Here is a 13,631-nt window from a genome sequence, read left to right as displayed (position 1 = left end):
GGGAAGGACTCAGTTGCTTAAGCACTGTAGTGAGGTGGCATTTGGGAAACCCTCTGATGTCCAAGACATCTGCATGAAAGTTGACAGTTTTGATGCAAATCACCTTCAAGATGTGTGTTCTCCTGACACAGCTGCTGAAGGCCATGGCACTCTGAAGTATACCAAAAACACAGATTAGGGCAATAACTTGTCCCATGGCACCATCTGTCTGTTCATTGAGCTGACTTGTCCTCTAGGCTCTGGCACTGTGCTGTGCAGACTATACCAAACAAAAAGGCACGGACTTCAATGAGCATATAATCATCTCACATGCAGACATCTCCAAGAATATGTCTCAATGCAAGTGTTTTGCCCTGGAGTGAATCCCACCCCAGGTATCCTACTTGTATCTCCAAACATTGCATTATTTTTCATCAATCAAATGTTCTCAGCACACAAACATCTGTAATGTCTAAACCCACTGTAAGATTCAATTTATTTACCCACAAAACAAATATATGAAGACTGGAAGATGCCTTAATGATGTTTTTATATCTAACTCACATAGACAAAGTTCTATATTAAGCTGTAAGCAGATGATTATTTCATTCATGCTCAAACACACTTTTTTCATTGACGTAGGGCATTTCAGCCAAAGAACAGAAGCTGATTTTACCTAAGCAACCAAAACAATGAAAATGTGAATTTTTCCAACAAAACTGTTCCAATGTGATACAGAAAAAAAAAAAAAAAGGCTTAATAAAGAGTGTTTGAAGAATGGCTGAATAATTGAATAACTGAAAGATATGAGAAAATCAGCAAAATTTTCTATGGATTTCTCTTGCACAATAATATTCATAGTGTCATAGTATATATATTCTATAAACTTGATTACCTTTACTGAAAGTTCTAGGTTAAAGGAGTTAATAGAGAGGAAAGATTCTATGCTACCAATCAACATGTCATTTTTTCTTTTGTAAAGAAAGAAATTTCCCTTTCCTGTAGATTTCTGAGAAATATAAACATGAGTGTGTATAAACAATTGCTCAAGTTGACCACAAATATGAGCAATGTTGAATTAGATTGGTTCTTGTTTCAAAGGATTTCTTGGGAACATAGACATAGAATGGTATTCGTTCCTTTTGCCAGCTTGGCATTCCCTTTTCACCTTGTTTCACCTGGCTACTGACTTCAGCATTCATGACTCCTTCACTGGCTCAAGTTCCTTCCAGTCAGAATGATGTCAAAGAATAAACACTTAGCCAGAGAAGTCAGGTTTGCACATTAGTTCAAGCTCAGGTTTCTGGATTCTCTCATTAGCCTCAAACAAGATTGTTAACTACTCCATAAAATGTAGTACTTCATAACATGCATGTGAAATTTTCAAAGGAGCACAATAGAAACATGATGTAACATACTCAGGACTGATACAAATACTGTCAACTTAGACTATTGCTGCTGAGAAGAAATTACTAAATATGGAGACATTTTGTCTCTGGAGATCTGAGTTCTAAAATATTCAGGAATTTTAACCAAATATGCACTAACGGTCTCACTTTTTAGAGCACAAGCTAGAAATCTTCAACTTAGTCTTCCTCACAATCAGAAATGCTGGAAAATGGTTACTTGACCCTTACTGGAATAATGTCAACATACTTAAAATATCTGACTTGAAAAAAAAATTTCCCCATAACTCAATGCATTATACTTCAATGTTCCACTCCTTATCAGCTGTTCAGCTACTTTTTAATGCAGTACTGAGAGTGCAGGAAATGCTTATCTGGAACTTTTTCTCAGTTTTAAAAAGTATTTTAAAGTATATTTCAAACTGTGTATTTAATAAAAAGCTGCTGACCAATATTAGAGGTCTTGTTAAAAAAAAAAGTCATGTTTGCTGTGCAAATACAAGAAGCAATGCAGAATATATGTAATAATGAAAAGATACTACTGATGAGAAAGGCCTGGTTTGTGATTTTTTTACTGCTGAGCAACACGTATGCACGACAGTAGCAAAAAGGACCAGAGAGGTTGCATGCAGACTTTGAAAGAAAACTGTCAAAGGATTCTTGGTAACTTACTGAGTTTTTCAATATTTGGCAGCAAAGAACTCCAAGTTTCCAAATATTCTGCTCTAAACCCATCCATTGAAAAAAGGATAAGGGGTGGGAGAGTAAATCTACAAGAAAATATAAATTTATCATCATAAAGAAGTTTGAAGAGTTGGTGACTTATTAAGATTTCTAACAATATAAATTCAGTTTTTATAAGCATGATCTAGAGTATTCATATGCGCCCCAGAATGAATAACACAGTGTGAGATAAAGAAATAGTTCAATATTGAGAGCAAGTAATAATAATAATCCTCCTGGTAAGAAACCAGAGGAGGAATAAAATACAAGTAATCATTTCAGTCATAATATTTTTTAAAAGTTACATATTGACATCAGACAGTAATCACTATCCCAGTTTGCTCTTATTAACAGTGGTCTTTCCAAAACACAGAAGCACACTAGCATCAATAATTTGTATAAAACCAGTTAGCATAAAACAGCTTACTCATTTGAATCTGAAATGAAATGGATCTTTATACTTCAATGTGGTGTATAGCACTTAAAGAAGCCCCTCTCCACTACTTTCCCAGCTTTAGCCTACAAAACTGTGTTAACTCAACAAGTTATTTGTTAACCTAAAAAGTGTACTTTGATACCTATTTTGGGAGGTGCATGCTGGAACCACAAAGAAGTCACAATGCTAATGGTCTTACTGTTTGAATTAAATTAAGTTGGTAGTAAAATAAAATAAAATAATGGATAATGCCACAAATACCATAACTAAACCAGAAATTAATTCATCTTTCTTCAAAGACAACTTTTAAATGTTGTTTCTGTCTAGCCTCTACCTGCTATTCTGAAATCCTGCACAAATAGCAATATTTTTTCAGCATTTGTAGATATACAGCTACTTCATAGCTATCTTATTTTCATAGCTACCTTTCTTCCTGCAAATAATTGGAGCAAAAATCCCCTGGATAACCCTGTTGCCTAAAGAATTGCAATCACAGATTCTATCTGTTATTACAGACTGCATAAGGTAACTTATCTGAGCTGTCAAAGATACAATATGGTAACATAAAATGGACTATGAACAATTTGTGATAAATGAACCTTGAGATAACTCTAACAGGTTTCCCAGGTCTTTGCTGAATTTCAATCTGAATTTGAACTTCTGTACTCTGCTCTAAACTGTAAATGATCAATGAATGACAAAGATTTTAAAAAGAACAAACATTCCTAGTCACAAACCATTTCTACATAATATTCCTCAGGACAGGGACTTTACTCTCCATAAATATGAAAACCTGTTTCAGAATACTGGAGTATTTCTGACCATTGCAAAGATTTTATTTGCTAAGAAGACAAATTCCTTTATCCTACCCGTCTGGACACTGAGGAGTTTCAACTGACACACATGGTTCCTCTACCCAGGATGTTTCACCTAAAAGGAAAAAAAAAAATACTGAGTTAGCACTGAACCCCACCACCACCACCACCAAAAAAAAGCAGCTGCCTGGATGATCTTTTTAAAGCTCTTCCTGCAACATTTTCTGCTTCAACAGAAATCTAGATCTAGACACCTTTACTTTAGAAACAATTTGGTGCAACCTAATTGTTTCAAACCCTGAAAGGACGAGTGCTCACAACTGTAAGTCTAAAACAAAGAACATATGCTACACAGAAAAGCAAAGAAACAAAATGAAGAAGAAAACACTATGAAAGCTTAGACTTTTACTGAGTTTTAAATTTAAATTATTCAAAGTGTATCCTGTCCACACTGGGCTACTTATTCCTTTTTCCTTTTCTGAGTACCGCTGACACACTTACAGACAAGCCCAAGGCTCCCTTTAGTACTTCTTTTCTTTCTGCATGTTGTGGTTTAACTTTTTTTAACTTTAATCTGCATTTAGTTAACAACTATAATTTTACAGGAGTTGCCTTAGATTTATCCCTTTCCACAAAGCAAAGGAATTCCGATAACAGACACCATGTCACCATCATACTCCTTAAGTGTCATTCCTGTAACTGAATCATACCTGCACTATTCTTTATGTGTTTACCTGGAGACAGTATGAAACAATTATCCATGAACAAAGATATTCAAAAATAAGTAAAACATAAGCAATCAATCTAAAACCAGACTTATAATAAAAAGGATGGGAAATTTTAAATTAGAGGTGACTACTACAATATATACTTCAGACTGTCTCCATCTATTTCGGGGGAAAGGGAAGACAAAAAGGAAATAATCCAAAGCCCCCACATGGTATACTTCTGCAATATCCAAAGCATTCTGTCTGTCTCATGAATGACAATTTACAGTATTCTGCAGAAACAGTGTTTTTCACAGTGAAAAATACCAAAAGCTTCATCTCAAAACATTAATTTTTCAAAATGCCAGTCAGACTCTGGTCTCGAGAAACAAATTCATCCACCTTTATATTTGCAATGTTTGCCCATCTATTTCATACAAAAATTTATATGTAAAACTTTCTGATTTTGATTTACCTTTGCAAATGCTGTAGTAATTTACACAGCAGTCTTTTTTCTGCAAGCAGTCATCAGAACAAGAACAGTAACTTCCAGGTACTCTTGTCTCACCGCAACGGAAATTAGTGCATGTCCAAGATCGGGCTGAAAATTGGAAGGAAAAAAACTATGATTCAGTTCACCTCATGTGAACTTCTTTGCATGGAAATCCTTCAAACAGGTAAAGAAAAACAAATTATTATTTATGTGTACTGTTTGAGTTGCTTTAGAAGTTTGCTCTGGAAAGAAAATTCAAAATTTCATTCAATGCAAAAAGCCAATTTCTTTGGCCATTGAACAGTAACACAGAGTCATAAAATAATTTATTTTACAAAGGTATCCCCAAACTCACTTTCCTCAAAAAAAGATCTAGGGAAAAACACAAACAAAACAATTTTTTTAAAAATTCATATTTCTTTTACAGAGGAGAAGGAGAAGCAAACTGATATTTTTCATGCTCTTGCACATGAATTCCAGCAGAGTGAAAAAAAAAAAAAAGAGAAGTAAGGGTGGAAGTGGGCAGAAAAAGCAGTAAGGATGAAGAAATAGCTGAGAAGCTGCTGGGAAAGGAGAGACAGTAACTGGAGAGGGGCCTGGCCTCAATGCAGAACCAGGCTGTCCCCTGGAAGACAAGCGGACTCATCCAGTCCCAAGCATCCACTGAGGTCTGCATGAGCTAGAGAGCACAGCTGACTGGGAAACACTTCCTTATTTTGAAATGTGCAAGAGGTATGGGCACAACAGGGCTGCTTCAAGGGCCCTGCTTAAAGATAAACCATTATTCCTGCCCATGCTCATATTCAGCTTTGTATCTGCCATGGAATATGCATGGCAAGTGCTTTGGTTATCCATAAGGGACAAAAATACAGGGGTCTGATTTGAGAAAGATGCAGGAAGATTTTGTGTCCTGCCAGGTCACCAAGTTACAGCTCTCTATCCGCCCACAGAGGCAGCTTGACTCTGCCACATCCACCTGAACAGGAATAATTTTACTATGAGGGTGATAGAGCACTGGAAAGGTTGCTCAGAGAGGTTGTGGAATCTTATTCCCTGGAGACATTCAAAAGCCACCCGGACACAAGCCTTAGGAGTGTCCTCTAGGATCTTGCTTGAGCAGGGAGGTTCAACAAGATTACCTCCAGTGGTCCATTGCAACCTTAACTATTCTGTGATTTTGTGACTTTTGTCACATTTCCCTCCCTAGGAAATGTGACATGATTTCTGTGTATCTGCAAAAACGTGACAATTACCTATTTTCTATTCCAGTCACGTGAAGAACCAAATTCAAAATAAAATGGACAACAGTGAGCACTGCCTGGAGAGGAACTTACTTGGCTCCACACAGGTGTCCTCATAGTCCCAGCAGCAGTCCTGGCGTTCCTTGCAGCTGCTGTCACACTGGCAGCCACGCACATCTTTCCTGTGTGGCTCATTGCACTTGTGTCTGCAGCTGACTGTAGGGAGAAGGCAGCAAGGATGAGTGTTCAGATAACCCTGTCCCACGTAGGTCAGTTAAACAGATCATGGATATGGGCTGCAGGGAGAGATGTGCTGAACAATTCCCCAAGTGTGATTCCCCAGCCATTTTCCAATATGGTCATCAGCACATGGGCCAACACGGGGGAAGCAGGGCTGTAGGAATCGCTCTGGGAGCTGAAGGTCTGACAGCTTTTGGGACCGTGCTGGCCCGCAGCCTGGGGCAGGGCTGTTTCTGCAACAGGCAGAACCACTGGCACAGGAGGCAATGCCAGGGTGTCTCACTCTGCCAGCATGAGGAAAAGAAGAGTGGCATCTCCTGTGCTCATTTCTCAGTCTGACATGGAAGAGGAAGGGTGATTCCCATTTTGGATGTTCTTTAATAGACCTGCACGGGGCAGGGTACTGGAGCCATGGGGACTCCCCAGGGGCAGCTGGGCAGGGACCAGCAATCAGGAGCCATGCCACCGCTCCAGCCTGGAGCAGAGCAGGTGAGGCAGCACAAGGGCAGCCCCACACCAGGCACTGGGCACTTCTGTGACAACAGGGACAGGCCAAGGCCAGGCTGTTGGCCCGTGGGTGGTACTGGCTCAGCAGGACTCATGGCTGGGCAGGGCAAGGCTGTGGCAAGCTGGAGGTCATCCCTGCTGGGTCAGTGTTGGGACAGGGGCAGTGGCCCTTGGGCCCTGGGCAGGGTGGGGACAGCCAGGGGAATCTCCTTTCCTGGAGACATTCAAAAGCTGTCTGGACACAATCCATAAAGCTTATTGGAGCACCCAGGACTCTGACAATATCTCTGCTACTTTATCATTATCATGTCCTTTAAAAATCTGTAGGTTGGGGTTGTTCTAATTAAAACAAAGAAAAGGGTCCAAAAGATAGTCCTGCCATTGGAAGTTGAGACAAGTATTCCACAGCACAGCTCTGACACCTTTGAGCAGGGTGAAGGGAGAGTTCTGGGTCTCCTGAGGACGCCTGAAGAAAACCCCAAATCTCCAAAGATCACCCACAGTTCCACACCAGCCTTCACATGGACAAGCCTTGTAACCACATTCTCTGTACTCCACTTTGTAGAGGCAATGCAGAGCTAAAATAATTTTCCAATTATCAAAACCCAATTATGGTTCCATTTTATATTATTTGCTAGGGCCCATGCTACTGAAAGTCTTCAGAAGGGTTTAAGACTTGATGAGCTGCTTGGAAAACAATATGCGTTGATTAGCAAAGAGAAATGTGCAATGAGAATGTGCTTCCTTGGACTCCTCCAGAAGGGACTAATATTGTTTTGATTCTAAAGGAAGTGTTTTATTTAATTCACAGTGCGCTGCATTTGCTTGTTCTCACCTAGACTGACCCCCTGACATCAAACATTACTTTTTTTCCTAACTAAAAAATACCATTCCACTGAATCAAGCCACAACCCCCTTTTTACTGTAGCTTTGCAGAAACTCAAGTTTTCAAAGAATATTCATAATCTGTTTTGGGATCAGCCCCCTGAACTATGCCAAATATACTGAAGATGATCCAATGATATTTCTTTCATGAACTATTGTTTAAGTAATAATTATATATAATAGAATAATTGCAATAATTATATATATAATTATATATCATAGGATAACATATCTCAAATTTTCTGGAAGTGATAACGTATAAAACTTCTAGTGTGCCATGAACTAGGTTTCACATATTTGGAAAGATTCAGCTAGGCACTTGGTGGTTTAGGATAGGTTTTTCAGTACAGACTGTGAGTGTTCAGTTTTTATACAATCAAACTCGAAAGAACTTCGCAAGAACATTTTTTTTCACAAGTGGTGAATTTTCACAGATCATTTACATTACACTATAAAAGAGCCTTTGCTGAAAGCCTTTGCCAGATCCAAATTGTTGGTAATTATGCTGAAAGTATCATAAACATACCTTGCTCTTGGTTTCCACGGTTGAGTCCTAGTCCTAAACCTAGTCCCAGGGATACAACCACCAAAGCACACAGCAGAACCTGTCACACAGACACAGGGAAACCAACGTTCACAACTGTGATGAATTGTTATGTTTATTAGAAATTAACTCTCATTAATATTTCTATGAATGCATGATTTAAGAACTAATCATTTCTCTGAAATTCTTCATCAAAAAAATGAGCCTGAAGATAGGAGAGGCACAACAGTTATAACCTTAGAATCTGAGGTACTATTGCTGCACTTTTAACCTATGGCCAGTTTTGATGTTGTAATTGGAGAAAACCTTGCTGGAGAAAAGAAAGTAGGAAGTAATCAGTGTATTTATCCGTTTTGCATAGGCTTTGCCTGTACAAATAAAGGCAATCACTTTTATTTATCTTCTGTATTTACCTGATATGACCACAAGGACTTCTTAAGAAATTTAGCTGGATTGAGGCTGCAAGTGTAAAATTTTCACCCACATGCCAGTTTCTTATAATATATCACCTTGTTAGTAAGGTTAGAGAAAATTGGAAGGAAACTAACAGCCCAAGGAAACTCCATAACAGAAAGCAGCATAACATTTGGGAGACTGGGGGAGAGCTCAGGAAGTCTCTATCCGCTCAAAAGACACAAAGCTCCATAGGCCAAAGACAAATGACAATTCATGCTGCCTGAAAGGTGCAGTGATAAGTGACAACCTTCTCAGAGTATTTTGTGATAGATGCACTTTCCTCTTCACTAAGATAATCATGGGAAAGAAAATGCATATCACAGAAAAAATTACCATGAAACAGCACAGTTTATGCCCCATTTTCGCCTCAGAGCTTTCTTTTGTCTTCTGCCATTTCCAGGAATCAGTTCAGCTGATTCCTGGAAGTACTAAGATTAAAAATAAAGTAGAAACGAGAGAGGATTACTCCTCAAGCTCAGTATAATTGTAATGGAGCCTCTTATCTGAGACTACAGCAATTTTAAGAAACTGAGAACAATTGCACATGCATCCTTTATCTTTGCTGCTGCCTGTCCTGCCTTGCAGGTGCTGGGCAGAAGTGTGGCAGCAGGGAGGGCTCAGTTCTCAGGTGTGGGTGTACAATTGATTTATTTCTCTGGCAACACCAAGCACTAGCAATGACATAGTTCTTTCTTTCATATTTTTTCCTTCTCAACTTTACTTTCTTCCTGCTACTTACTCACAGGTTTTTGTATAGGTGTACCTCAAAAGGAGTGGAAATGGGATTGGTGAGAGAACTGGATGAGGGAGACAGATGGAGTAAGGATGTGTGGAAAGATTAGCCAAACTGGCAGAAATGCTGTAGTCCCTTGAAGAGAGACCTCAGATGTGAAGGCAGCAGTTTAATCCTACATCCAGTCAGCAGGCTCTGAGAATAAGGGTGTTGGGGTGTTCCTTTGGGCTGGACCAGCAGGCACTCTTTCTGGGCAGGGAGGATAACACTGCCAAGTGTTTCACTGAGCACAGATAAGCCTAATCACCAGGGCACGTACTTTTCACCTCAAAGACACTGTGGTTTTACCCTTCATTTTGACTAAAACTCACATTTGTAATTGAAATAAATAGATCCTACTAAACTGAAGTATAAATTAAAATAGAGCTACTACAGCAACAAACATTCCCACTTCTTCAAGTAATAAGACAGCTGAAGTAAGATCCAAAAATTCCTATCAGGTATACAAATAAGATGATGCATTTATTATAACTTTTACACAAACACTCTTAATTTTGGGACATTCATTCTTAAGGTGAAATAACTGTGGAAGCACCTATTCAAATCCTCAGGCTTTCCACGGCTAACTTCTATGACTAAATTCAGGATTACAACTACTTATTCTTAGAAAAGCTGTTCCTAGGGCATATGTTCTGTTTGCTGGGGGACTTACAGTGTAACTCCTATTCTCTGCCTAAAGTTTCAGGAAGAAGTTGCCAAGAAAGTATTTCATGCATTAGATTTAGCAAAAAACATAAATTGTGTGGAATATTACCAGTTTACACCTCCAATATGTAGATTGTATATTTTGCATAGACAGGAATTTGAAAGCTAGTACATCTGAAAGAATGAATATGTTCTAGGATACTTAAATTTCTCACTTTACTCTTCCAAGTACCTCTTGAAGGTATAATTTACTTTCCTTTATAGTTATGCAGTTTCCCAACATTCTTTCTCATGACTCATTTTTAACTGATGACTTTAGGAAAAATATGCCTGATATTTCATCTTCTTTTTTTCACAATTTCCAGTATTTCCATCATATTTTATGCAATCCTTGCACAATGAAGCATTAAATAGGAAATTGTACTACATGAAATTGTGCTGATGGCATAGAGCTGAAAAGTAGAGTAGCTTGACTCTTTTTATAGGGCTGTTTTCAAAATTAAGTTGCAAGTTTTTCTAAAATCAGTACTTGTAGTTTTCTCTTAATTTCAATTTACAAATGCAAGAGCTTGTGCAAACATATATACATACTTAATCCTTGTTTCTATTGTGGTCATAAACAGAAGATACATGAAAATACTTTAAAAACTTAACAAAAAGCCTATACAAGGCAGCTGCATAGCTCTTAAAGCCTCGGGGAAGAGGTGAAGAGTTGACACGATATTTGAGATGCAGGACTGACAATACTGTACAAAGCATTTCATTAGGCTTTTCCCATGCCTTGCTTCCAAGTTTTTTGCCAACGACTTGTCTATAGGTTCTGTTTTGTTAATGACAAATATAAAGATACAAAAGTAAGCAAAAGGGAAGCGTGGTTGCTTCGGCCACAAATACATCTGTTTTGAGACAATATCTAAAATAAAGTATCGAAGCAATGTCTTCACCATGCAAAAGAACTGTCAGGTTAATGAAGTCCAACAAAAACTGCCAGTAAAAAAAATTGCTTCATAGGCACTAGAAGAACTTTAGAAATGTGCCAGTGAAGCTAGTGCAGTTTCAGTGACACACTCATGCAGTAAAATTTTAACTAGTAATTACTAAACTACCCCAAATGATTATACTGATACAATGAAACTTGAAAAAATCCTGCAGATTTGAGAATTGTTAAAGTGGCAACGCTGAAGAGCAGCATCTACTTACAGCACAGATGACTTTGTATTTCAAGACGGTTCTTTTCTTCACATACTCTTCTGATTTTAAAGATATCTCCTCTGAATGTCGTCTGTGATCCCTGGTTATATCATCCTCAAGTTCCATTTTGTCGAGATCTGCCACTCGTCTGCGTCTCCTGCCTTCCTCAGCACCCCCAGCTGTGTTAGCTTGGAGTGAGAGGCTACTCCTTCTTCAAGAGTTCTAGTACTTTGCTCATAGATCTTTTTATGAGATCTCAGCTTTTGCATCCGTGTTAGGTTTGCAGGAAGCCAAAGCAAGCAGGAAAACTACTCTGAAAGGTCAAAGGCTGAAAAACATTTATCTGTGTTCAGGGAACCTGACTGTTCAAGATAAGAACGGCATTAGGCAAACACTTAAGTGAAGATTAGAATTAAAGTGTTGCTAAGCAATAAAATGCTAAAATACTCAAGTACGAAACTATTGGGTTAAAAGCTTGTCATCCAGAGAATTTATCCTCAAAGAAAGTGTTAAGTGTACGAAACCAGTATGAAAGGAGATGGTTTCTTATTTCGTGTTCTGTGTCACGCCTATGTATTCAGATCCCTTTCCTTATTTAGCATCAGAGGATTTCTCCCTGTTAGTTTCAGTCCATCTTTGTCTCAACTTCTTTCCCTTCTTACACCGTTTTTTTCCCAGCACTTATAACTGTGCTAATCAAAAGCAAATTGCATACAGCCGAATCAAATTCAATAAAAAAATAAAAAGGTTTTGTTTAAGTACAATTTAAAATCTATTTGTTTTTCAACTTGGTGGTTACTGGAAGGATTGACTGTTATGAAAATGTACCTTCAAAGCCTACTAGGACTATGATGATTATGTAACTATTCAGATGTTGATCTGATTCCAAATTTGAGCATCACAGGAGCTGCAACTTATAATAATCAAATTTATAACATTTATAATTATATTTAAAAAAAATCCAAAGCATGAATAATACAAGCTGGTATGAAGAAAATTAACTCCACTGCAGCCCAAATTAGTAACCTCCTTATTCTATACAATTTGTGTTATGCTTAAGTCCCACATTAGCCAGTAGGACTATCCCCATTAATCACACACGCACATCATCATCCTTTAATTTACAGACAGATATCACTCTCTTACTCTACAAGATATTTTACCCCTGTAAAATGCTCATTGAGTTCCCTTCTTCCATGACCAGGGTACATCCTCTTGCGGTGATTGCTCAGGACAGGAGGTGTGTTGTGAGGAGCTACTGGTTGCCAAAACCTATTCAGGTTGGGTAAAACCGGTAGGTTGCGAGTTTTGCCCTCTGCTCATGTGGCTTCTGCTATAGTGCTTCAAATAAAACACGTAACTACAACAAGGAGTTGCAACACTAAAACATTGTATCCACTTCAATTTCCACACGTGGGCCCCTTGAAGGAGGCTACAAGGTTCTTTAATTAACGCCTCCACTTACCATAGTGGTATGGACTTACTCCCAGGTTGCAGACTTTCCCTTGGTTGGAAGACTGCTCTGCAGAAGAGGACCTCAGGGTGTTGGTCAACAGCAGCTGGACACGAGCCAGCATGTGCCCAGGTAGCCAGGAAGGCCAGTGGCATCCTGGCTGGGATCAGCAATAGAATGGCCAGCAGGACCGGGGCAGGGATCCTCCTCCGGTACTCAGCACTGGTGAGGCCACACCGCCAGTGCCCTGTCCAGTTCTGGCCCCTCACTATAAGAAAGACATCGAGGTGCTGGAGCATGTCCAGAGAAGGGCAATGGAACTTGGGAAGGGTTTGGAACGCAACTCTTACAAGAAACAGCTGAGGGAGCTGGAGGTGTTTAACCTGGAGAAAAGGAGGCTTAGGAAGGAAATTTATCACTCTCTGCAACTACTGAAAGGAGGTTGTAGCCATGCGGGCCTCTTCTTCCAGGTAACAAGTAACAGGACAAGAGGAAAAGGCCTCAGGTTGCTCTTAGGAAAAATTTCTTCCTCGAAAGTATTGTCAAGTATTGAGGCATGGCTGAGTCACCATCCTTGCAGGTATTTAAGACATGTACATGTGATGCTTAGGAACATGATTTAATGGTGTACTTAGCAGTCTTTTCCAAACTAAATGATTCTATGATTCTATTATTCAGGGGTATAATTGCTCCACTATGGACATATCAACAGCCTCAGACACTTTGGGGTTTACCTGCTCCAGCCTGGTGTTATTCAGAGCTCACCTGAACCTGAGTTCAGACTATAGTTACAACATGCCTACAGCACTACAGGAACAGCAGCAATGACCAGGTCATCTGACAGCCCCAGCAAGTGGCCAGTGGTGTTATCAAAATGTTCCTAGGCACAGGAAAGATATGATAAGCACTACAGCATATGGCAACCACAATCACTCCATTTTAATATAGAGCAAAGCAAGCAGGTCCTCTGGTGAGAGCAGCAGCCTGCCAATAATTAGCTCAAACAGCTGTAACAGCTGTAAATCCATTGGAGTGCATTCCTATCAAATCTGCCATTATCTTCAACCCCTCTGGCCTCACACTGGGTGCCAAAAAGCACACTCGTGGGTTAATCTGA

The 13,631-nt window shown here is 39.1% G+C and overlaps 1 protein-coding gene across 1 annotated transcript in view; it reads right to left on the bottom strand.

Moving 5' to 3' along the window:
* Nucleotides 1-11,187, bottom strand: part of ENPP3 (ectonucleotide pyrophosphatase/phosphodiesterase 3) — a gene marked incomplete at its 5' end in the record, with an annotated part of 33,997 nt that extends 22,810 nt beyond the window's left edge. Inside the window, 6 exons of the mRNA XM_084202628.1 lie at nucleotides 2,058-2,155; nucleotides 3,414-3,474; nucleotides 4,542-4,667; nucleotides 5,894-6,016; nucleotides 7,959-8,037; nucleotides 11,071-11,187. Of these exons, the coding sequence (XP_084058754.1) occupies nucleotides 2,058-2,155; nucleotides 3,414-3,474; nucleotides 4,542-4,667; nucleotides 5,894-6,016; nucleotides 7,959-8,037; nucleotides 11,071-11,187 (604 nt within the window). The remainder of the gene's footprint in view (nucleotides 1-2,057; nucleotides 2,156-3,413; nucleotides 3,475-4,541; nucleotides 4,668-5,893; nucleotides 6,017-7,958; nucleotides 8,038-11,070) is intronic.
* Nucleotides 11,188-13,631: the final 2,444 nt, after the last annotated feature.

This window comes from Fringilla coelebs (genome assembly GCF_963513975.1).
Source record: "Fringilla coelebs genome assembly, chromosome: 3".
Classification (NCBI taxonomy): Eukaryota; Metazoa; Chordata; class Aves; order Passeriformes; family Fringillidae; genus Fringilla; species Fringilla coelebs.
This window is presented reverse-complemented; position numbering and strand designations above follow the sequence as displayed.